This window comes from Meira miltonrushii, assembly GCF_003144205.1.
Source record: "Meira miltonrushii strain MCA 3882 unplaced genomic scaffold FA14scaffold_4, whole genome shotgun sequence".
Classification (NCBI taxonomy): Eukaryota; Fungi; Basidiomycota; class Exobasidiomycetes; order Exobasidiales; family Brachybasidiaceae; genus Meira; species Meira miltonrushii.
Window position 1 is genome coordinate 1,413,073 of NW_020289946.1, and position 23,941 is coordinate 1,437,013.

Sequence of the window (23,941 nt, forward strand, 5' to 3'; positions counted from 1 at the left end):
ACGTATATCGTTGCACCGTCGTGATCCGATTAACGGTAAGACTTTTGACGGCGTGCGCGTGCACCACGACCACCGAACTTCTTGGGCTCCATACGGCGAGTATCAGCGATCAACAAGGTACGGTCGTATGCAACAAACAATTGACGCAACTCCAAAGCAGAGGCGGCATCGTAGTATTTGGCGTAGTAAGCGACCAAAGCCTTGGCGATGGCTTGACGTAAAGCGTAAACTTGAGAAACGTGACCACCACCAGAAACACGGCAGCGGATGTCGACAGTACTGAAAGAGAGAAAGGGAAAAAGTCAGATGCGATGCTATACGAAAAAGCAACACACTTGCTACTCACGCAAACTTGTCTTCACCAACGACCAAGACTGGCTCGTAGATCTTCCAGCGAAGAGATTCTGGTTCCATGATGTTCAAAGGTTGACCGTTAACGCGGATCAAACCTTTTCCTTCTTTGGCATATGCCACAGCGGTGGCTGTCTTTTTCTTGCCAAAGCAAGAAACTGCGGGTGCCGAAGCCATCTGAAAAGGGAAAAAATAGGATCAGTATGTGGTCGAAAAGGGTGAACAGAAGGCAGATGATGAATGTCGTGAGCGTAATCGAGTTGGTGACGTCTTGTCGGGTCGATGTTGTTGATGTGCAGATCCTATATCCCATTCTACAACCCTTTCGATATTCTTTATCTCTTTCCTTCCCATCATGTCTCCCAGTCGTAGTTCTCGCTCGTACCGCTCTTTGTCGCCCCAACATCCATCATCATGCTCTCCAATATCTCATCATGACGCTTACCTTGATGTATATGTGTCGGTCCTAAAGGTAGAAAGGATAGAGATGCTCAATCTTGAATTCGTTCTTGTGATCTCAAATTCAGTTATAAGCCAAAGACTGCGCGCACTGCTCAATCGCCTGAAAGACAGCCTACGCACACCTCAAGCTTGAAGGTGAAGCGAGAAGAATCAAGCAGCCTAAAAGGCATTTCACTCGGCCGCGGTAGGCTTGCTTTCCTCGATTGGCGCGTAGTCCACCCAGCCTGCCGCTGCGTTCGTTTGCACTTTTCGTGACACGTGCTCACTTTCACTTTTGCGAAAAGTCTGACTGTTACACGTGATTGCCCGAATATTTTCCTGGAAGAAGTTGATCGGAAATAATTTGAGATTATATAACCATTCTTAATTAATATTTGCTTGGTGTCTTCGCAAAAAGTCATCAAAGATATTGTGATCGTCATAAAGCCTAATCTCTTCACACCAGATATACAACAAACATGACGAGCTTGATACGACTTGTGCCGCGTACGGCAAGAAGGCATGCCACATCAATCGCAGCATGTCAATCACCCTCAGCTTCCACATCAGCTCAAAGAATGATGCATGCTAGTCCTGCTTTGGATCCTGTTCCACATACTCCTGCAGCAACGATTGAAAATGTTGTCGAAGGCGCACAACCAACTTCTCCCGATCCAGTTGACGAATCTTTGGTCCATGTCAAGATGAATTATCTACATCCTTCCACCAGAAAGGGAGAGGCGCTTAAACAATATATCCCGCTATCCTCATATGTTTTCAACACAGCTCCACGAAAGGATATCCTGCATTCGGCAGTGGTGTATTATCTTGATGGACTACGCCAAGGAACGGCTTCCACAAAAACAAGAGGTGAAATAGCATTCTCTGGCAAAAAGATTCTACCGCAAAAAGGAACCGGTAAAGCACGTCGTGGTACAAGAAGTAGTCCTTTGTTGCGAAAGGGTGGTGTTGCACATGGGCCTAGACCGAGAGATTTCTCTACAAAGCTCAACCGAAGAGTACGTGAGCTTGCGCTTCGATCGGCGTTATCCTTGAGATGGAGAATGGGTGACCTGCATGTGGTAAAGAACCTATATTGGCAACCACCTCCTCAGAGTACCGGCCCTCTCCGACAACAGCTCAAATGCAAAGGATGGGATGATGCCCTCTTCCTTACAGCACCACGTGAACCACGTCCATCCTTGAAACTAGGAAAGACTGGTAAGTTCTCCGCCGCTGATCCGATTTACACAGAAGAACAAGATTTGGAACATGGCAAAGAAGTTCAATCGTTTGCAATTGCATGCGGAAATATTCCAAGAATAGAGATGATCAATTTGGCTGACCTGACGTTGGACGCACACGATAAAGCCAAAAAGAAGGAAGATTTGAAAAAGCCAGGTGAATTGCATGCGTATGAGGTATTGGCACGCAAGAAGCTCATTTGTGATCTTGGTGCGATCGAATGGTTGGAAGAAAAGCTTGGAGGTTCTTTGTTCCACGAGAACGGATTGCAACAGTTTGCTTTGGAAGATTTGCAATCTGGAGAGGTTTTCGATGAAGTTTCGTCGGAGGGTTTGGTAGATGACATGTCAGCACAGTTGAACCGATCGCTATCTTTGGGAGAAGGCGAAACACCAGAAGATGCAGAGTTGAGGGCAGCAGAGGATGAAGCCATCAAAGAGGAAACTGATCGAGTATTGCAAGATGTTGACTCTGAGAAGACTACCAAGCCATAAGTATGTGTGAGGGCAGAATATATGCGCATACATTCACTATTACACATTTGTATTTTTGACAATTGACATTTCTATTCGCATTACACTCAAATGAATTGTGAAGTGGGAGTAGCATTTATTCTGCGAGAAGAAGTGTGCTGCAATCGTGATTAGTATCGGAGCTTCACGGCATCCATCTTGCTTGCACACCACATTCTCCCCTCTTTGCCAATCATGGATGCCGTGGAACAGGGTGATGCAGATCCCAACCTTCCATTGTTGATCGTCGGACCGTCTGGATCAGGAAAGACGTTCGAATTGACTGTTCAAGCGATTCGTGAAATTAACATCAGACTAAATGCGCAAAATGGAGATGATCACACTCATATGAAGGCTCTTTGCATGACTCCTTTCAATACGGCAACGTCACATCTAATGGCAAAGTTCGCGAAAGGATTAGATGTCGTCATTGCAGAGGGCAATCTTGTACTTGCCCAACAAAGACCGCCAATCGTTGATCCTGTTTGCACAACAATTCATCATACATGCAGAAAATGGCTGGCAGCATATGGGCACTTGATCGATCAACCAAATATGGCAGAAGTGTGTTCAGAAGAAAGAGCAAAGCGATTATTGGAGCTATTGCAAAGCCTTGAGCATAATGATGAATTTTACGAGCGAAATCAAGATATCTGGAATCAAGACATAGAGCGAGTACGAATTGAAATGGTGGAAGAATTAACATTGGGCGTTCGAAGCTTTGAGTTCTTGGAAAGTGCGATACTGGCAGCTCGAACTTGTAAAAATGACGGTGCATTTGCCTTGACTCTGCAAGAGATCATCCGCTTATACAAGATCAATGATTTTCGCCTCGTGGACGACATCTTTGCAAGATTTACAGAAGCGCAAATTTTCGCTGCAATTGATTTCTTTCCATGGTACGACGAAATTTTGCGACATAATCGTTTGTACGACTTTGAAGATTTGGTCATCTTTGGTCTGCGTTTGGTCAATATGCACGCTCGTCATATCACGAAAGCGGAGAAGATTGGCCTAATTGTTATAGACGACTTTCAGAACAGCTCTGAACAGCAACGGCGCTTCCTCAAAGCACTAATGAGCGCTGAGGGGAATCCGATCAAATTGATGGTAGCCTGTAACGATCATCACATTGCACAAACTGAAGGTGGGCGATTGGAGGATCTTGATCGAACGGCTTATGCATTTACAGGCGCTCCAATTTCCTTTTCGCCAGACGAACTCATGGCAGGAGTACTGCCTGTGGGGGCACTATACCAACATGTAGACTACAGAATCAATTGGAGAAGCTCTTCCAATATCCAGCAAGTCGCATATGGAATTTTCAACCGTCATCTACTCAATTTCAACCGTGAAGGATTACAATACCAGCCCGTCGCGGTGGGATCTCACAGTATTGCAGCAGAAGCACGATTTATCCAAGAAGAGGTAGACAGGATTCATCTTGAGGATCGAGGTAGGGGAGAAAGTTTAAGTTCAGTAAGTAGAGCAACGATACCGCTGTACACGTTTACGGCATTAACTTTTCTTCATCCGACAGGTGGCAATTATGACAAGAACGAATGCCAATGTTCGTTTTTTAGTTGATGCATTGACGAGAAGAAATCGCCTAGGTGGTGAATACTGTCCCATCAGAGTTATGGTGGGTATCATAACCGACGCAGCATTTTTTCCAATCACTAACATTCCTTCATGAGACAGGGTCTGGAAAACATAGATATTTGCAGCAATGAGGCTTTGGATATTCTCTCGTTTCTTGGCGCAATTCAGAATCCCAACCTACATCATCTTGTCGAAAGATCTTTGGTAGTCTTTTCGAAATGCAGGGACGTGATGGAGCCGGACTACGAAAATTTACCGGGACCTGATTCGATCGACCATTACATCAATGCATTGGAGGACGATCCCAGACGATTCCCCATGTCTGACCACCATCGACAATACCTCAGTCTATTGCGAAGGCTCAGCGCTTGGATCAATATGCGGGGAGGGCTAATACATGAGGCGGTGAAGTCGTTACTGGAAGAATTGCAATACAAAGAAAGAGTCCTTCGAACACGACTAGCTCCAGACGGATCGCCTTCTCCGCCTCCAAACTTCGACGTCAATCACAATGCACCACATCCATCTTCTGATTATGCAGGAGCACGCTGGCAGAACGTCAGATCTCTTTTGATCCGATTGGAAGATTTCGATGATCGTATTACGAATGACATTCATCCGCTCGATCTATTCCTGCGCGAATGTCATGCTTATGCTCCTGAACAGCTAGCTTACCTTCCCAGAGAACCAGAGAGGGAGGTTACAATCTCAACGATGCATTATGGGATCGGTTCAGAATATGATGTCGTCTTCATCAGTGGGTCGGAAAAAGGATCGCTTCCCTGTCCAGGCTGTCGAACTGATGCAGATATACAACAAGACAAGGCTTTGTTTCATTTGAGCATGCTATGTGCTCGTAAACGATTATACTTTGGCTTTCTTCAAGATCACGGTTTAACATCTTTTCTCGATAATGTCTATTTGTTGTTGCACTTCCGTCGTCAGGTGCAAGAGTAAATTGTCCAATGCATACATAATTCCCATGATGAAGATACTTGTGTCGATCTGGATGTCCGGCTGAAAGATGATACCGTACTACAATCAAGATGCGAGCCACTGACGTGTAAATAGATATGTGGTCATAAATGGAAAGCCGTTCAAACCTAATCAACTCAAAGTGATCACCGATGGAGGCCAAACTTTATTTTTTTACCCATCGACCATTTCCTGACTTTAGGCATTGTGCGAAGTGGAGAGAAATACAGGAACAAAGCTTCAACGGATTCTAGTGTGTGTACAAACTAAGAATAGGCGCTGGCGCAGCGCAGCGCGTACGTAGTGTATTGATCGAAAGCCACATATGTCATTCACTGTCATAAATGTACTCCAACCTGTGGCTTGAATTTTGACCCGCGGTCAAGGTTCGGCTCTGCCTTTGCTCGATCTCGGTATGGTTCCAGAAGAATGGACCCTTTCCAACACAATACAATTCATTTTCGAATGGGGATAGAAGCGGCATTCACTTTGATTGTAAAAGCATAGAAGTATGTACAGAGAACGTTATCCATTGTTTCGGTGTTCACTTTTACGATCGAATTTCCAACGGGACATTGATTTAATTCTCACCTCAGCACAACTTGTATGATAGAAACCTTTGATCAAATTTGAAATGTAACCAACCATGGCGGAGTTTTGTAAGGAAACATTGATCCGGTGTATACAATGCTCCAAGATCATCATCATCCATCGAGAACAAAGGTGGGAAAATGATTTTTCATCTTACCTGGGAAAAAGCCAAGATCTTGTAGAGTGCCAATTACCCTGCATGTTTGTGCAGTACATACAAAAAAGGCAGATCTCCTGTGATGACGTTTTTAAAGTCCGACAATCGATCGATTCTCCTTGCCAAAAATAAAGACGCGGCAAAATGTGCATGTGAACTGTGATCGAAGCAGGAGTACCTGTTCTCGATCTGAGCTGCTTGTTGGCTTTATGCTTTTGAATCTGCATCTGGCTTACAGGTGACATTTTCAGTACTTTGGCCCTCTTTCCATTCACGCACGCGTCTTTTGCTGTTCAGGCCATTAGCGTACGCCCATACGGAATATTGAATTCTTGACGTCAATGCGTGAGAGAATGGAGGCACTTTAACCCGAGCCTAGGCCTGACCTTAAGATCTTGAGCTCAAACACCGCTGTTCAACGCTAAAGATTCAATCAGCGGACACAACAAAAGTCAAGATCTTTTGCAACCCTAGAATGTTTAAACGAGGTGGAGAGAAGGAGACACTGTGCCTGCCTTTCATTCTTGCACCTATTCAAATACACACACACGTCATTTTGGCGGCGGCGATTTGTTTTCATTCATTTCACTTGCGGACTTCATTTCAACATTTTACAAGAACCTCTTGCTCTCACCCCATATATTCAAAAGAGGAGACATCACACAAGATCGTCATTAAGCTCTCTTTCTCTCCTATCATCACCTATACAATATCATCATCATCAACATCGCTAAAAGGAGCCAGCAAGGAACGCCAAGAAGAAGTGTCGCGATTGACTTGCGATTGGTTCTAGAACGTTTTAACAAATCATATTTTGTACCCTTCCTTTCACTCACACCAACAAATCGATCGCAATGAAGGAATGAGGCTCATATACACGAATCGCCATTTCATTCGAAATCAGAGATCGATTTATTTGAAGTCCAGCATTGATACTTCTCCTCCCTTCAAGAATGTCTACTGAACCGTCTACCGCTGATCATCTCAATGAGATGATCGGAAAAGTACGAGCAGAAAAAGCAAAGGTGGACATGCAAAGGAGGCACACTGAAATCTATAGCCGTAATGAGAAAGCACAAAGGCTGGTAAAACGATTGCAGGATTGCGACAGCGTGAGTATCTGAGAGGGATGTTGAAAGGTTTGATAGGAAATGCTGACAGAGAATGAATGCTCTCACAGAATATCGTTTCACTACTATCACAAGCAGCCGATTGCTTGCAAAGTCTCATCAGTACAGCCGCCGATCAATCATCATCGTCGGGTCGTGGTAGGATCAGAGAAGTTGATGATCATGAAGAAAGGTTGGCAACGTTTGAGGCTAGAGCACAAGAATGGTATGCAACCTTGCATGATGTGCAAATCGGTCTTCGTTCAGCAGCAAGAAATTTGCGTAAAGTACAACAGCCACCTCTTTCCATGCAAGCTTCTATGCAGCAGTCTTCCAGCTCCAGTGGAAGTAGCTCAAGTCAGACTAGGTTGGGGAGTGCTACAAAGGGACACTCTCTTGGAATCGCTCTTTCGGAGGGAAATACGCCGGTCAATATGAGCAGGGCTGGCAGTCATGAAAGCTTGCAGACAGTCGTAGGGGATGGCAGAGAACTAGATGACCGAGGGCAGCAAAGCAACCGAGAAGTGTTATCTTCTGATAGACAACCGAGCAAACATCTCGGCTCTGTCGGTGATGAACGGAAACAAGGATCCCGAAAAGATCAAAGAAGTTTATTGGGCCATTTCGTCGATGGAGATTCAGGCTCGGGCATCGTTCAAATGCAAGAAGGTGAATTTGAAGATGAAATCAAACTTTCCCTTTCTGCACTTCGACAACAAGAAAGAGGATGGAAAGATTTAGCCGATGCACTTAAAGCGGTTGCATCGGAACGTAAAAGTGACCGAAGTTCGATGACGAAAGAAGTTCAAACAAAGTCACCTTCTACTACAACTAAAGAACAAGAGATGCGTCAAATTGAAGCGGATATGACTGAATCTTTTGCAACTTCCGATAAACGATTGATGGGTGCTTTGATGCATTTGTACATGGAAGTTTTACCCGAGACTAGTATCGCACCCGTTACTGCACGAAAGTTAGGGTAATCCCATTTGGCTTTCGATCTAGTCATAATACCAGCACAATTGAAAGCCTTTTTTTCAGCTCAATGCCTTTTACTGCAGTTGAGATTTAATTCTATAGAACGATTTCATTTCCCTATCATACTTCTCAAACGGCACATCAAAAAGAAAGCAGAGGCACACGAGCTTTGTTTTCTTCATCTATACTTTTATTCATCTACCATTAATTCCATCTTAGACCGCATTTCCTCTGTATTCATTTTTCTCCATTGCTAATCTCATTAGTGCTTTACTATTGTGGGTATAAGACAGAAGAAATATGTCTAGCATAAGGGAACGGATCGTTGCAAGCGATTAAAGAGTCTCTCGGCATAGTGCCACATGGACAACATGTAGATATTTCGGGTCCGAAGAATGCTTTGTTGTCTGCTCATCGTTGGATTATTCACAGATGCTTATATTTCATGAAAGCTATTCAGGCTTCTTCGATGCGAAGGTGGTTGTCGATTCTCTTGCTCTGACTGTATGCAACCTGCGGGTAAATTAGAAATTAACCGTTGACGATATCGGCATTGTAAGTAAATGCTGCACTGCATTGAATGAGAAGGTTTCTTTGCAATTTTGTGGCTATCGATCGCATATGTTTTTCTTACTCGGAACCGATTCATGGATTTGTGGCATACTCTATCTCTCTCACAATTTCTATCATCTCGTTTAATCGCCGAAATGAGGTGAGAATGTTTATTGCATTACACCATTGATCTCTATTTCATTATGAATTCATGCCCCACACAACGTTTTGTTGCATTTATAGGCCACACTCCAATTCATGCTCATTAAAACAGTCTTTTGCTTTGTATGAATAAAGCCGTTACCCATAACGGCGTACGAAATGAAGTAAGAGAGAGAAAGCAAAAGCCTTTTAGCGGGAATTGATGATTGTATTAGTGTAAAATTGTCCAGACTAACAAGAGTCAAAGGGCTAGCCAATGTTTGTGTGCTCGGAGTATCGGTGTTGAGAATTGACCGATGTATATAAAAATAAACTCTTTTTCACTCGCATACATCCCATTTCAAATACACATTGTATAATGATTATACTATGTGCAGCAGCATGCAACAACAACAATGAAGACCATCAAGGTAACAATCATAAACGGCCTTTCTTTCTTTCTTCTCTCTAATACCGGAATTAGTCGTCTTTTCAACAGCAATTCTTACACGCAGACTTGCATTACGAAACCGGCGTGAGGACCGAAGATTTGCATTCACTCTGAGCCTGAAATGATAGATTCAGGTTTGCATGATGTAAATCAAGATTTATGCCGCGGGGGGGAAAGAGAGGGAGAAGAGGCATTTCGGTAGATCGGAGTCGGAAATTCGTAACAATTATACAGAAAAAAAGCACTTTTCCCCTATCCGCACGATAGACTAAGCTTAAAGTTGCCCGCTTCAAAATTCGGGGAAGTGTCAAAAATATATTATTACAAGCGCGTGTGGTATACTGACGAAATGCGCCAATTATTTATTGGTCAATGCGAACAAAGATGCGGCTAATTCAACCGAGGAAAAAGTCTCAGTAAAGAGAGTGGGCGTAATGCATAAAAGAAAGAATTGCGAAGAAAACACAGAGAGAGAAGACAGTAACTCTTGTAAGAAATGTCGGCTTACCGAAAGCACCGATGTTAACTTGCCGAAGACTGTTGTTGTATTGCAACAACATGACTGAATATACTTTAAATTTTCACTTAAATCGGGCTTCACCACAACATAATCTCTAGCGGTCCGTCATAACACCTCAGGAAGAGTTGTGCATTATAAGATACCCAGTAAAACATTACACTCCATTTCCAATTCTGGCAAACCACTGCATTTCATCATTCACATTTCCTGCAAACGCCCGTTCAACACGCCGACGCAGGGCCACGTTTTCTCTCTTACTCCACCATCACGACTTAGAAAAAATGACTGTCAAAACGATTGAAGTGGACGCTGTGTTGTTCGATATGGACGGAACGTTGATCGATTCAACGCCAGCAGTGAATGCAACATGGGGTGAAATTGCAATCAAATATGGATTAGATTATGATTACGTTTTACAAACTTGTCATGGCTGGAGAACGGTGGAAAATTTAAAAAGATTCATTCCTTCAATTCCTGATGAACAATTACCCGAAGAAGTAAAAGCGTTCGAAGGAAGAATATCACAAATTGCCGAAGATGCAAAAAAGAATGGAAAACAAGAAGGTCAAATCGTTGCAATGCCAGGCGCTGTTTCTCTTCTAGATGAAATTTGTTCAGGTCAAAAAGAAGATCCTAAACGAAGAGCAGGTTGGGCAATCGTAACAAGTGCAACAAAAGCTTATGCTCAATTAGGCTTCGCTTCGGCAAACGTTGCCCCTCCACCAAACGTTTTCATCACTTCGGATTTATGTTCGAAAGGTAAACCTGATCCAGAACCATACTTGCTTGGAGCGAAACATTTGAATGTGGATATCAAGCGTTGCCTTGTCGTAGAAGATGCTCCTCCTGGTGTTGAAAGTGGAAAGAGCGCAGGCGCAAAAGTGCTCGGCCTTAAAACAACACACGACGGAAACAGAATGTGGCAAAAAGGCGCAGATTTCGTCGTAGAAGATTTGAGTAAAGTACATGCTAGATGGCAAGGAGATCAATTATTCATCGATATAGATTCAGAACAATCTCCGCTACATACAAACGGCAACTCAAACGGTCACAATGGTGCATGATGTGCACCCTCAAACTTTTTTCTTTATCATTATAGATGTTTTCTTATCTTTTCTCTCTCTCTTGCATATCTTGCCTCGCACCTCATGAACCAATGTCATCAGACATTTGTACTTTTCGTCAATTGTCCAATATAATCAATCAATCGTATACACGTTTGTCATTCGGTTTGCTGCGATGGGAGTCTAAAAGTACAAATACACTTGATCATCAACTAAACCATCCTCCAGGTACACGAGCAGTAGAAGGAGCACGATCTTCATCCTCTATTGTTGGCATCGAATTCTGTAAAGCAGCGGCAGAGATTGGAGAAGCGATTGAGCTTGCACTGGCCGTACGAGCAGGTCGCAGTAGTGGTCGCACCATTTCGATAAACAATGGCAACATTTCAGGTATCACCTCTAATTGTGGCGCTCTGGGCGTTCTTCTTCTCCTCTTCGCTTTTGCTTGATCGTCGATTGGAATGGGCGGCAAGTCCTTATCGGCAGCTTTGGCCGTCAAAGTGGAAACGGATCGTTTTGGTTTAGGTGGAACCCAATTTGGCTTCCTTTCACTAACAGGTTTGAAAGAAGGTGAATTTTCATGACTGCTATTTTCATCCATTGAACTTTCGTAAAAGTGTTCGTCATCTTCATCATCTTGATCGGTTTCTTCATTTTCTCGTTCATCTTCCTCTTCTGCTTCTTCTTCCGCTTCCACTTCATTCACCTCATCAGCAAATGCATCTCCTACTCCGAAGTTTTCAGCCAAAGCGCCCATGAATGCATCCTCATCCGTATCATCCGTAATGCCAAAGCCACCTTGTCCATCAGAAGATCCGGCAACCTTTGCTGCTCCTCGTACTTCTCGATCTGCTAGTCTTCCCTTCAGCTTGAGCTCTCGAATCAATTTAAGTCTGTAGGCATGTACTACAACACAATCAATCTCGTGCAAGACCCGCTTGCGTTCCTGTCCTCCAGCCGGTAAGCAAACCTCTAAATCCACTTCACCTACTCCATGTCTTCTACGTTTTGCCACTGTTCCTTGCGCAGGAACGGTGCCATCTTCTGGTCCACGAATAAAGTTGATAAATAATTCAACCCAATGCATCAATCCGTCAAACAATCCACTTCCTTTTGAATGTACTTGATGAACGAAAGAATAGAATCTACCTTCATGTCGGCTTACCAAATCGATAAATACTTGTACCGTCTTCTGCGGGTCTGTATAACTCAAATCTTCATTGCCTTCCACTGTTCGAATAAGGTCATTGATGAACGCTTGCAGATCCGAAAGACTGTCAGCGATATTTGCCGCTTTATACACTTGTGCCAAAGGAGAATAAAAGATCGTGACGATATCTTTCAAAAGTTCCGATGTGACACCCTCGAATAACAAGCTGACCAACTGCTCCTTATCCCGCAATCGTGTCAAGCATTTGAGTAGCACATGCAAATCCTCATAAAGCCAGGCATCATCGTCAACCGCATCTGGTCCTTCATCCACATCATTCTTGCCCAAATTCTTGCGATACTCTTTATATCGTTCGTATGCACGACTGCTTCGGACAACACGATGAATTTGATTTCGCGTAAGTGGAAGCGGTGGTGGAACGTCTGCAGAAGCACCCGGAAGCGTATCACTTTTCAAAATGACAGTAATGATGTCCAATCGATCCCTCTCGGCTTCTTGTCTCATTTCCATTTGTAGATCATACGGTGCACAAACGAAGCATCTCACCCGTTCACACAATACATCATCTTCCACCTTGATAGCAATTCGCGATGCCATTTCGCTCAATTCTCGGATCTCTTCTTGAATGTTAGATGTGAGCATCCTTTGTGCCAAACTGCGTTGTCCGAAAGGTTGAGCTAAGAATAAATCCAAAACACCTCTGATCATCGAAACAGGATTGGAAACTCGCAAAATACCACGAAGCATAAAGTAAGGCATCAGGCCATGTATCCGCTTCAGTTGGTTGAACAGATCGCTTGATGCATCTCCACCGACGAACATGTGAAATAGTGTACTGGCCAGACTGATCCGTCCCCATGCTAAAAGCGCTCTATACTTCTCCGGCAGATCTTCCACATTTGGTGTAGATTTAATCGTTCCAAATATCCTTGTCAAACCATCTTCCTGAATCAAATCTTCTTTGAAGCTTTGTAGATGATGTCGCAATTCTGCTACCCGTCTATTGGCTTCATCGGTAAATCGTTTGGCCTCATCATCTCGCACTGCATCTAGTGCTTCTCGTGCAAGCATATCGCTTTCCTCGTTTGACGTCAATGTTGTCGGCTCGCTTAGCAAGAATGATATCAATGCTTCGGATTCTGCTACATGGGGATTTTTGAGCAACGATCGCAGATAGGCCCTTAATGTCAATCGATTTCTCTCTCTTGCCAACGGACCAGGCATGATCGAACGTGTGCCACTATCTGCCGATGTTGAACTTCGGGCGCTGTGAATTGTCGAATCAGCACTGTTTGGAGTAGGAGATGGAGGCAGAAGCTTATCTCGTGATGCTAATCGATCTGAGGGAGATGGAGCTCTGGGATCTAGATTGAGTGAACCGATTTGTGGAATATCATCAGTCTCTGGATCGTTTAGGCTACTCTCAGCTGTATGAACCGGTGACTTTACATCAGTCTCCCTTCGGTCTTTGGGTGGCGGTCTTGGAATCTCCTCCTCCGGAAATTCGAGTCGAAGAGTATCTGCCAATCTGGCAAAATCACCATATCGCCTGCTAACGAATGTTTCCCTACCACCAGGCTGTCGTGTCCGTATAATGAATTCGTCATGTGCTTTTCCCCTTTGCAACCTTCCTGCTTTTATCTTTCTTGTCCTTACACCGATGACATTTACATCGAATGCACCTGCCTCATCTCCTCCGTCCAAAATTCCATTCTTATTTTTGTATCGACGATCATGTGCGGCAAAGAGTCTATTCCGATCATGATCAGCGATTTTCAGAATTTCTTCTGCTCCATCACCACCTTTTACATGGATGGCAGCACTCATCAAGAGTACGAACCATTTGGTCATCCTTCCTCCAAGCTTCTTTCGCTTTGTCGTTTCATCTCGATCATCTGTACTGCTTATATTGCGTTCTGCGAATCGGTCCACAAACACTTGAACCTTATCAGCAAAGAAGTTTGGCGGTGCTGATCTGAGAAAAGGAAAAGTGAGAACGAAGTGATGAAATAAAAACCGCAGAAGAGGAAGGGAGACCTGTTGAGTTTGTTTGGAGGGTTTGAATGGAGGTCCGAGCAAAGAAAGAGCGTCTTGTCTTGAGAGTAGCTGAATTTCCTTTTCGATTTCCAATTTTACCAATGTTTTTTTGAGATAATGTGCTCTTAGTGGGGTTAAACGTGAAGGATCATTATAATCGCGTAATCTAGGTATACGTGCTGCTATTGCTTCTATCGTTGCTGCTTCTTGTTCTGTTTCACCGACGGGGATAGCAGTTCTAGCAGCTTGACTGAAATCGGTATCTTCCTTGTTATTAGAATGTAAATAGCCTGACCGATTTGCCGAATCGGCTTTTGGTGTGATCATTGGCTCATCCATGATCACCAAATGTGATGGTTGAAGATGTTAATGGTTATTGTATTTTGTTACTACCTCTTAATGAAATCAAACTTGTTGTAATTTTATTCTGGTAAGCACGTTCACCTACGGGCCGATAGCGATAGAGTGCTCTCCTGCCAAAATAATGTGTTGGTGTGCGTTTAAGCCAGGCACGCACGCGTAGGCAAAAAGCAAGCAAGCAAGCAGGGTTAATGCCTGCACACACACAAAGTGGAGTTTTCAATCCTTAACACCGTAACCCTTTATTGCCTACATACCATGGCCAGAACCCCTCATATGCCGGCACTTCTTGGATGATAAATTTGATGATCGAAAAGTTGATAGTTGAAAAGATGACAATGAGACACATCGATAACTTGATCTAGTTGATCAGTTTAAACCAGATGATATTGACACCCCTTAGCCATCCTTGCAAAGCAGCACCCAACTCGTTCAAATGCGGCAAAGCAGAAATGGGAAAAATTCCTTCTCTTTACGCGTGAAATGCGGTGCTACCCTATAGTCAGTCTAGCGTGAATTGATTAGGGCGGGCGTATATGGAGGGGAAATTGTCTTGAGTGCCGTGCATATACAAAAAGATTTTTACAGAAGAAAGGGAAACAATCAATCAAACCATCATCTCAACTCAACAGGTACACCTATCAATATGGTAAACGCATCCACAGTCGCCAGCGTAACTGGTATCACACTTTTGACAGGTTTCTTGGGTTATGCCGTATACTTTGATTATAAACGTAGAAATGATCCAACATTCCGATCAAGGTTACGCAAAGATGCAAAACGAACAAAAAAAGAAACAAAGAAAGCATTACAAAGACGTGAAAAAGAAGAAGAACAATTCTTACAAAATATCGTGAATGAAACCAGTCGTGCAACTGCACCTGACGAACAAACATTCTCACAAAACGTTCAAATTGGTGAATTGTTAGCCGCTCAAGGACCTGAACAACATTTACAAGCTGCAGCCGCATTCTTTAAAGCTTTGAAAGCATACCCATCTCCAATGGAATTACTCATGATTTATCAACAAGCCGTTCCACAAGAGGTAATGGCTTACATTCGTAAAATGGTCTCTCTCGATCAGGGTTTGTCTGCCGCCTCTCAAGGATCAACAAGAGCTGCCGATTTGGCATCACAAGCAAGCGCAAACATAGAAGAAATTGATGATGAAGGACCAAAAGGATCAACAGCCGGAGTAGCAATTGCACAAGAAGATCCAGCTCCAAGTGTAAGCAGTCAAGAATGGGAAAAGGTCAGTCCTGCTGAGGATGCTGAACAGAAAGCACAACAGGCCACCGAAGCTTCTGCCGTCCCAGCATCTGAGGCAGCCGCAAAATCAGTCTCTGAAACCGCTACTGCTGGATCCACCACACCAGAAGACGTGATCAGCGAGCAATCATCTCAAGCTCCACCATCATAATTGACAGGATTCGTATAATCGCGCGGATCGATTGATCTATCAGCAAAAGAAAAGCAACGATAAAGTCGCAGTCTTTACATTTATTTGGCACCGCAATTCGAGCATGGGGCCATGATCTATATAAATACACTAATCACCACTCACTGCTTTATCGAATGCCAGGATAGAGTATACCTACCTCGTCACAAATTGTAGTATTTTTCTCTTTATGCACTTCAAAAAGAATTTTGATGCAGCTGTATACATTCATGGACGGGGTCATTGTGTGAGGATAGGGAGGATGGACACCAGTATTAATTCAAATGATGATGTTCTCTTATTTGCCTTGAGATCGTTTGGGACTGTGACGGGAAGGAGATGTTGGTGGACTGCCATCACTTGGTTTTTTGCCATTTACATGAGCAGCAGCAGCAGCAGCAGGTGATGATGATGATGCAGCTTGCTGACGGCCTGATTGTGTAGACGCAGGCTCTACTCCCACTTCCCTTAGAGTGGGTGGTATGTATCCACGCAGACGATCACTTCTAGTTCCAGGATGAGAAGAGTGCTCTGATGTGTTTCCCGCAGAATTGCTTGAAGATGATGCACTAGGATGTGAGCCAGTAGGAGAAGGAGGCATTACAGCTCTAGCAGTATTCTCGAACCGGCGACCACGAGAGGGCGAAATGCCTGTTCTTTCTGCTCTTTCAGCAGCTTTTGACTCGAAAAATTGCCTTTGTCTTCTTTTGTTTCGGGCATGCATCTCACGTTTCGATCTTTCAGATGCTGCCGTATACATCAATGCTCTATGATGTGCATATACCGATGTAATACTTGCTCCTTTTGAAGTTGCTGGTGCAGGTGCAGGTGCTGGTGATCGCTTTGGTGGCGAAGGGCTACTACTTCTAGACCGTGATTTGCTCAGCAAAGGCTTTGTGAGACTGTCAGATTCGTCATCACTGCTGTGATGTACGCCAGAGGCGGAAGGAAGGGAGCTACACAGTGCCAGCTCAAGTGTTAGAAACAAGGAGATATAAAGCAAAGTAGCCAGTGCATATAACTTGGGGCCTTTCATCGTGAAGACAGTAAAGGTTGAAAATATACTGAAGAGTTTTGCGAGTTTTACGTCGATTAAATAGTTGCTAGAATTCCCTTTATACTGCAATTGTGTGTATGAGTTCTAATTAAAGCCCCTTCATCTTTGTGTTCGTCTTCAGCCTTCTGCGTACACGATCCGAAATAGCGGTGAAAGAAAAGCACAAATTGTCATGTTGACAAGTTGAACAGTGCCCAAGTGATGCTATACACCATTTATACGCTTGGTCGAAAGGAAGGGGATAAATGGCGTGTGGCGATGAAGAAAAAAACTCTTTCTCCGACTATTGTGTATCAATTTGTTGTCATTGTTTGCATCGCATTGACATGTTTGAACGGAGAAACGCCCATTAATGAAACAGTAGTCACTCTTATCATGCAAAACAGGAATTAGAGGTCAAATTGGTTGGAAGTGGAACTACATTGTCAACGTTGACAAGTGAAAGATAATACTATTGAACATGTTGAGCTCTTTGGCTTCTATATTTGCCTCTGAAAGGGGCTTCGGCTGCCATTGAGTAGTGTGGCATTTGGTGGTCCGTACCAGGATGCTGAACAAGAACTTGATGTTTTGCTTGATGCCCTTGACCCGAACTTATCTCATGCATTGCTTGCGGATGCGCTTCATGCGGATGTATTTCATGTGATGGCATTGATGTAGTATGTTGCAAGTGAGGATGATATTGCTTTTGATTGTTGTCCTCCATATGACCTGTGCTATAAGGTACAGGCTTTCCTGTTCTTGCATAAGGGTGATATGCATTCATACGACCTGCAGAAGATGGAGGTATACGCTGTTGCTTCCTTGATCGAACAAGGTTACGAACATTGCTAATCGTCTTTTTTACTTGTCTGTGTAAGTCTATTGCATCATGAATTGATGAAATCGCTCCATTTGACGAATGAGCTGTAATTTGTGTTGATCCACCATTACCGAATGCCATCCTGACTGTTGATCGAGGCATATCTTCTTCATCTAGTGTCCTATGGATTGTAGCTGAGATTGGAACACTTTTTGCTGGCTTAAGCATAAAGATGAACAATACTTGAGTCAAACATAAGAGCAAATAGCAGTGATAGCCTTTCATTTTGAGTGTATGTTAGAGAGTCAATTGTTTGCTATAAATTAAAAGTTCCTTATGTACATTATATGACTCATGATGTGTTCAAAATGTACATCATATCCCCGAACTAAATAAACGTTACGCCACGAGGCTGTTCACGGGACGCAAGTGATATACAAAGTCACTTTAATCCGTCTTTCTCTTTTTGCCTTTACGGTCCTCTTCGAATGGAGCTTCATAAGCCACACCAAAGATTGGTCTGCCTGGATGTGACGGATGTTGAACGATAATTAAATCTTCTCTTGAACGTCGCAAAGAACTTGTTTCTGGTTGTTGTGAGGAGGCAGTAGCTAGACGACTAGTTCTTGATTCTCTACGACTTTGTTCGCGGATTGTGGGTATGGATGGAGTCATATGGGGACTTGCTTGTGGATGTAACCGTTCTGCATCTGGAACTCTTACAGCTGGCGTGGAAATCAATTCACGGCCACGACGACGACCTGAAAGCTGATTCGTGCTTTGTCGCGTATGAAAATCGGGTACAACTTGATCTTGTGACCCGCTGTGAAATAGCCTAGCTCTAGAAGACCGTTGTCTTGAAGGCGGTTGAGTAGATGTAGAAGGTGTATCTGCTGTCAAAATCCGCTCGCGATGACGAGCAATTCGACTTGAATAACGAGTGGCAGCACTTTGAGACTGCGAAGATTGCCGTGCTCGAATATGAGCTGTAATTTGATCTTGCGTACGTCTTCTATTCGAGATGTGTTGCGTGTATCGATCTGGATGAGTGAATCTACTACTTCTCAAATGTTGTGCATGATGCGCTTTCCTCGCAAAATTAGCCTTTTCACGTACTCTCAATCGATATTCTTCGTCTCGCGATCGATGTGGTCTTGTATTTAGCCGTGAAGTGGTAGACGGTTCTCGAATCACAATACCAGCCGGTCGGCGACGTTGGCTGCCAGCATTTCCGGCCTGGGCCCTGGATGTTGGAAATCTGGCTGTACGAAGCTGGCTACGCTGATTTGTAGATTGAATTGGATGTACATCTGAGGATGAAGTGCTTGTAGATCCGCCTGCATTACTGGTTGAACCGCTCGCTGAACTACTGGTCGTGGAGCTGGCCGAAGTACTCGTCGCACCGCTTGATGTGCTACTCGATGTACCACTTGATGTACTTCTCGATGTACCACTTGATGTACTACTGGCTGCTGAAGATGAACCTCTAGTAGGTCTAGCACTATTTGAAGCTGATTGATTACTTCCTTCATTTCCTCTTGAGCGCTTCTTCATCTCATTTGCGGAATCAGAAAAAAATTCTTGAGCATGAGCTGGGAAGACGTACAAGCTTAGCAATACTTGAACAAAGATTACAAGACTGTACTTCATAGAGGCTTGATATGTGGTGGACGAAGCCAAAGAGCTGATTGAGTATTTTTCCTTTATAAATGTTCCCCTTTTGTGGTGTATGACAACAAGAGCCCCGACACTAGTAAACAACAAACAGACAATGAAATTTGTACTTAAGTCATGATGTGAAATTGGTGATAATGCTAAATTCAAGTGTGTAAGAAGACTGTCAAATTGTGTAAAAGCTTTTTTGATTTGAGTGATCGTATTTTGACCATATCCGCTTATTCTTTTCTTGGAGATATTCTTGACTGGCTCAGGAAGGGTAGCGCTGCGCAGCTAACAAGGCCAAAAAGGAAGTGGAAGAGACATAAATGGATAAACATATGAAACGTTTTCATCTTGATGAGATAAGAAAGATAAATGTGCAACATATAGTTGTTCAGTTTCCTATCTCTCGTATTTATAGCCTGCCATCTTGTACATACAATTGAAAGGAAACACAAATAGAGAGAATGGCCCCAAAATACGCAAGTTTAGCAAGTCGCGCAGTAGTAACAAAAATACACACAAGTTCGTCTGGAATGAAACAAGAAGTATATATCACATGATGGATCCTTTAAATTCTATACTATTAGAGCAGGTGTACTCTCATTCGAGAGTATAAGTCCCTTCATAACTTTCTACACATCTCACTCTTTTTTCGTAGGCGTTTTCAATCCGGCTTGGTACATCCTTGATTTTGCAGTAGGAGGATTTTCGACTTGCACCCATGAGCCGGGTCTTCTATGCTCGGGAGGAGGATTTTGTTCAGCAGTAGGACGTTGAGCAGCTTGATGGCCACCAGTTCGTCTAGAAGCTGGAGGTATCTCACGCAATCCATGTTCTGGAACTCCACGTTGACGAGTTGGTGTCACACCTACTTGCGCTGTTCGTTGAACTGGCGTACGTGCAGGTTGATGACCAGTTTGTTGAGGAGCAGGTGTTGCATGTAAGCTAGCCTGTGGCTGAGTATTTCTTGTTCTTCCTCTCGTTTGCGGTGTCTGCAAATCGGACACTTGATGCAATCCTCTTTGTTCTTCACGGGCTAATCGCCTTTGCTGTGCAATTTGACCTCTCGTTGCCGGAGCTGGTGCCGTGCCTGGATGAATGCTTACTTGTGTATGTTGTACTTGTTGACCAGTAGTATGACTACCTTGCCCTTGCTGACCAGCAGGAGGACTTCCCTGAGCATGATAAGGTGCTTGTCTTTGAGCAGCTAATCGAGGAGAATGTCTTGTTGGGCCAGTCCCACTTACTCTCTGTTGAGGAGATATAATTCTACCCAAAGATACTGGCGGCGGTACAACACGACCTTGAGTGGCACGTTGAACTTGTCGAGACGCTTGATTGTTATTTGTGGCCGGCAAGCAATTCGTTAAAGAAGTGCTTGCTGCCAAAATAATAGCTAAAAATAAACTTTTCTTCATCTTCACCAAACTATTGTGTTAAGATGATGGCTGAAAGTCAATGTGGAACGTCTGCTGAATTGTGCGTTTTATGTACTTTCAATCTCATTTGTGGTTGATAAACAACACGGGGCCAAAATTTTTGTGAAAGCAATTCTCCGTGCCCTTCCGATTCGGCAAGCTGAATGATCTGTTACGTGATATTAGAATGGTCACACGGGGCTCAGAGTATAGAAGCTTGAAACGATCAATCCACGAACCAAGCACGTTCCACTATTTTGAAAACATCCTTGACCACAACGACGAGATTTGCAATAATTAAGCAGCACCGTTCTCACTCGATTTCTGCTCTTAATAAATGTACATTCAGAATAAATTATAACAAACAATACATGACAGAAACGAACAGGCAATAAAGAATAGCTACACCTCAAAATGCATTATGGACGCCATGCCGGTCTAGATATTTCTCGACTCAACCGTCGTGATTGTTGCAAAACTCCAGATGAAGTTGTACCTCTTGATGCCGCCATGCTTGATTGTACACCTGAGATACTGCGTTGATGACTTCCACCATGACCTACTTGGCTAGCAGTATGAGGCATGGAGGTGCTACGACCCAGTTGAGTTTGACTTTGCGTTCTACTGTGTTGTCCAGATGGTCGTGCTTGAGAAACAGAAGGCGGAGCTTGTGATCGTTGAGAATCCGAAGTTACTCGTATCGCCGGTGGTGGTCGTCGACCGCTCACCTTTTGACCCACTACTGGCGTTCTCAAATCGCTCACAGAACGGACTGATCCTGAGGCACTTCGGTCCAGCCTTCTCGATTGAGATAGTTGGCCTGAAGTTGCCCTTTGTGGCGCGGTATTAGGCTGTACGCTGGAACCGCTACGTTGATGAGTGGCAAGACCACCACTCTGTCTGCTTTGTTCAGCAGAGATAGGTCTTTCAATTTGGGAGAGACTTTGAACCCTTCTATGCTGTGGTCGACTTGCAGGCGATTGCCTGTTTATCAATTCACTCTGTCTCACTGATGTTCGTCTTGGAGCATTAGAAGCTGAAGCTCTACTTGCTTCCGGTGGCTTGTAAGTGACATCACTTTGGGTCATTCCTACTCGTTGCAGAGACTTTGGCGCAGGTGGTGGTCTTCGTGTTGCCACATTCCTCGATGCGTCTGCAGCCGTGCCTTGAGACAGAAGACACCCGAAAATAAGAACAAAAGAGACCAAGCCAAAGAGATTCATTCTGTCTTTCGCTGATGTGGTGGGAAAGGTGAAGCTAAAGTCGAATTTGGCCACTTATATAGACAGCCAGTGGCAATCAGAGGTCCCATTCCAGGCTATGCACTTCAGCCCCATGGTCAAGATACCATCCGTGAAACCTTGGAAGGATCGGATATTGACTTTGTGCCCATTGCATTTCTGCATCACAGCCCCTGTCGAACGTTTTGCAACATCCGTCGTTTGTAGCATAGTTGGTAGGCCTTGCAGGAAAGAACGTCTTGCAGTTTTGCCGGTTGCACGTTGTCGTCATTTGCAATGAACCACTGATCTCTCCATCTGAAATAACAATAATAATGTCCAGTATTGAGCTTGCCTTCATGAACCACAACGGTAAATAAATCATAAAGATGAATTTCTGGATCGCCCTTTTGTTCCAAATCGTCTCGCATCGTGCTTGTACAGAATTCGCTCATATCGAATGTTAGCGGGAAGCGAACACGATTTTCAATCTTTGAACCTGTCGTGGTATTGTGTTCGAAGCGCTTCAATTGGATGCACATCACTGGTGGCAATCGACAAATACTCAATTGCTTCACAGCTTGTGACGGCACACCGCATTGAGCACAACTGTAATCTGATTGTGCCAATTTTTCCATTGCACAATACCGTCTCATACAATCGACCAAAGTCTGTTCATCGTCCAGTCCACTTCCTTCTCGTTGGATTCGATCTTTGCGCTCCTTTTCCTCACGATCCTTTTGCTTCTTGCTCTTCTTCTTATCTAACTCCGTCTCAAACAGCGGGATCGACAAAGAACGGGCATGACTTGAGCGAATGTCCAACGATAGATCCAAGTATGGATCATGGGTTGTAGAAGTCCATCCGCATCTCTGACATGTCACATCACTTTGCAAAACACCCGAGAATGTTCGATGTACCACACAAGGGCAAACAATATCCGAAGTGAATCTGAATGTCGCTCCATTGCCATACTCATCCTCACTTGCATTGCTTGCCGATCCGCTACGACTGGCAGCCAGCCCATGTGCTTGATCGCCGTACGGGTACAAAGGTAGTCTATCGGATCGACTGCTGGGCTCTCTTCCTACTGCCATCAAAGCCGAATGTACTCCGTTCAGTGAAGCGATGAAGAGCTCATGTGCATCATGCTCTCCGGCTCCACTTGACAGCTCGGTCGATTCTCTTGCGAGGTAGATGCAAAATAGGAAGTTGGTTGGAGCAAAAGGTGCAGCTCGAGTGCTGGTAGAAAAGAATTCCATGAATAGTGTATCCAGCTCACAGGCCAAGCAATTCTCTCGAGCAGGACATAGAGCGGTATTGTGTCGATCTGATAGGAAATAATTTCGAAGTAGCGGATTGTGAAGAAATGCTTGAAGGATAACATTCATGAAGCATGTTGCTCCAAGATTGTACATTCCACGAGCAGCTTTGCAAAGTGTCGTTGCATTTTCTCCTCCTGCATTCTGCCCTTTTGATCGATCCACACGTCTTCGTAAGACAGAACGGTTGACTTCCTTGCTTGCGATCTCTTCAAATTTGTCATCATATACAACATCCTCACAGCCCGAGCAATATAAAGTTCCATCAAAAATATCAAAAGCGATTTCGTGTCCTGATTTGCGTAAATGCTGTCTTTGACAATCGCTTGAATATTCAACATGATTGAGAAAACAGGCCGGAAGTGCGCATTCTAAGCACATAAAAGGTCGATGTAAAGATGCTTTGCAAATCGCACAGCTTGGATAGGCAAGTAACTTTCTCCGTTTGTTATCGTATTGGTCACCTTCTTCATCCTCGTCTTTGCGTACTTCTCCCCTTCGTACTTTTCTACCCCATCGTAAACCGGCAGCATATCTCTTTAAATTCTCCGAGCTGCTTTCCAAATGCCTGCATGATTGTCGTTTGCCGGAGGCGGATGGAGATGAAGGACCTGCTACTCCATTTGAATGCACTGCTGAACCTCCTTCACTCATTGCTACTTTCCCTTTGCCAGTATTGATGGTATCTATGATGTTTGAATAGTGGAGAAAGTTTTGAGAATACTGTTTATTAGCATATGCAAGTAAAAAACACTGCTGTCGCGC

At 44.0% G+C, this 23,941-nt stretch overlaps 14 protein-coding genes across 14 annotated transcripts; 6 read left to right on the forward strand and 8 right to left on the reverse strand.

Annotated features, from left to right (window-relative positions):
• Positions 1 to 29: 29 nt before the first annotated feature.
• Positions 30 to 528, reverse strand: FA14DRAFT_165645 (putative 40S ribosomal protein S16; the record flags this gene model as incomplete). Its single annotated transcript, XM_025499970.1, has 2 exons — positions 30 to 279; positions 347 to 528. The coding sequence occupies 2 exons, from the start codon at positions 526 to 528 to the stop codon at positions 30 to 32; spliced, it is 432 nt and encodes a 143-aa protein (XP_025353329.1).
• Positions 529 to 1,466: 938 nt separating this feature from the next.
• Positions 1,467 to 2,297, forward strand: FA14DRAFT_109333 (ribosomal protein L4; the record flags this gene model as incomplete). Its single annotated transcript, XM_025495873.1, has 1 exon — positions 1,467 to 2,297. A coding segment is annotated over one exon (831 nt), but the record flags the coding sequence as incomplete, so codon positions are not given.
• A 325-nt stretch (positions 2,298 to 2,622) lies between these two features.
• Positions 2,623 to 4,246, forward strand: FA14DRAFT_80733 (P-loop containing nucleoside triphosphate hydrolase protein). Its single transcript, XM_025502929.1, has one exon. It carries the CDS (start codon positions 2,745 to 2,747, stop codon positions 4,134 to 4,136), a length of 1,392 nt encoding a protein of 463 aa, XP_025353331.1. The 5' UTR covers positions 2,623 to 2,744; the 3' UTR covers positions 4,137 to 4,246.
• FA14DRAFT_162190 (uncharacterized protein) lies at positions 3,847 to 5,336 on the forward strand. The gene has a single exon (XM_025499471.1). The coding sequence runs from the start codon at positions 4,242 to 4,244 to the stop codon at positions 5,106 to 5,108; it is 867 nt and encodes a 288-aa protein (XP_025353332.1). The 5' UTR covers positions 3,847 to 4,241; the 3' UTR covers positions 5,109 to 5,336.
• A 1,411-nt stretch (positions 5,337 to 6,747) lies between these two features.
• FA14DRAFT_80710 (uncharacterized protein) lies at positions 6,748 to 8,071 on the forward strand. Its single transcript, XM_025502928.1, has 2 exons — positions 6,748 to 6,986; positions 7,055 to 8,071. The coding sequence occupies exons 1-2, from the start codon at positions 6,828 to 6,830 to the stop codon at positions 7,964 to 7,966; spliced, it is 1,071 nt and encodes a 356-aa protein (XP_025353333.1). The 5' UTR covers positions 6,748 to 6,827; the 3' UTR covers positions 7,967 to 8,071.
• Positions 8,072 to 9,906: 1,835 nt separating this feature from the next.
• Positions 9,907 to 10,689, forward strand: FA14DRAFT_126299 (HAD-like protein; the record flags this gene model as incomplete). The annotated part of the gene is made up of 1 exon (XM_025496736.1): positions 9,907 to 10,689. One exon carries the CDS (start codon positions 9,907 to 9,909, stop codon positions 10,687 to 10,689), a length of 783 nt encoding a protein of 260 aa, XP_025353334.1.
• A 307-nt stretch (positions 10,690 to 10,996) lies between these two features.
• Positions 10,997 to 14,161, reverse strand: FA14DRAFT_111916 (uncharacterized protein; the record flags this gene model as incomplete). Its single annotated transcript, XM_025495960.1, has 2 exons — positions 10,997 to 13,191; positions 13,282 to 14,161. Coding segments are annotated over 2 exons (3,075 nt in total), but the record flags the coding sequence as incomplete, so codon positions are not given.
• Positions 14,162 to 14,763: 602 nt separating this feature from the next.
• FA14DRAFT_162193 (uncharacterized protein) lies at positions 14,764 to 15,985 on the forward strand. Its single transcript, XM_025499472.1, has 2 exons — positions 14,764 to 15,019; positions 15,052 to 15,985. The coding sequence occupies exons 1-2, from the start codon at positions 14,998 to 15,000 to the stop codon at positions 15,675 to 15,677; spliced, it is 648 nt and encodes a 215-aa protein (XP_025353336.1). The 5' UTR covers positions 14,764 to 14,997; the 3' UTR covers positions 15,678 to 15,985.
• An 8-nt stretch (positions 15,986 to 15,993) lies between these two features.
• On the reverse strand, positions 15,994 to 16,793 carry FA14DRAFT_192072 (uncharacterized protein; the record flags this gene model as incomplete). The annotated part of the gene is made up of 1 exon (XM_025501915.1): positions 15,994 to 16,793. The coding sequence occupies exon 1, from the start codon at positions 16,729 to 16,731 to the stop codon at positions 15,994 to 15,996; it is 738 nt and encodes a 245-aa protein (XP_025353337.1). The 5' UTR covers positions 16,732 to 16,793.
• A 391-nt stretch (positions 16,794 to 17,184) lies between these two features.
• FA14DRAFT_185817 (uncharacterized protein) lies at positions 17,185 to 17,839 on the reverse strand (the record flags this gene model as incomplete). Its single annotated transcript, XM_025501481.1, has 1 exon — positions 17,185 to 17,839. One exon carries the CDS (start codon positions 17,837 to 17,839, stop codon positions 17,204 to 17,206), a length of 636 nt encoding a protein of 211 aa, XP_025353338.1. The 3' UTR covers positions 17,185 to 17,203.
• A 162-nt stretch (positions 17,840 to 18,001) lies between these two features.
• FA14DRAFT_157718 (uncharacterized protein) lies at positions 18,002 to 19,204 on the reverse strand (the record flags this gene model as incomplete). The annotated part of the gene is made up of 1 exon (XM_025497915.1): positions 18,002 to 19,204. The coding sequence occupies one exon, from the start codon at positions 19,202 to 19,204 to the stop codon at positions 18,002 to 18,004; it is 1,203 nt and encodes a 400-aa protein (XP_025353339.1).
• A 431-nt stretch (positions 19,205 to 19,635) lies between these two features.
• Positions 19,636 to 20,658, reverse strand: FA14DRAFT_80748 (uncharacterized protein). Its single transcript, XM_025502930.1, has one exon. It carries the CDS (start codon positions 20,632 to 20,634, stop codon positions 19,858 to 19,860), a length of 777 nt encoding a protein of 258 aa, XP_025353340.1. The 5' UTR covers positions 20,635 to 20,658; the 3' UTR covers positions 19,636 to 19,857.
• A 300-nt stretch (positions 20,659 to 20,958) lies between these two features.
• FA14DRAFT_80751 (uncharacterized protein) lies at positions 20,959 to 21,948 on the reverse strand. Its single transcript, XM_025502931.1, has one exon. It carries the CDS (start codon positions 21,855 to 21,857, stop codon positions 21,054 to 21,056), a length of 804 nt encoding a protein of 267 aa, XP_025353341.1. The 5' UTR covers positions 21,858 to 21,948; the 3' UTR covers positions 20,959 to 21,053.
• Positions 21,949 to 22,054: 106 nt separating this feature from the next.
• FA14DRAFT_107152 (cysteine proteinase) lies at positions 22,055 to 23,719 on the reverse strand (the record flags this gene model as incomplete). The annotated part of the gene is made up of 1 exon (XM_025495799.1): positions 22,055 to 23,719. A coding segment is annotated over one exon (1,665 nt), but the record flags the coding sequence as incomplete, so codon positions are not given.
• Positions 23,720 to 23,941: the final 222 nt, after the last annotated feature.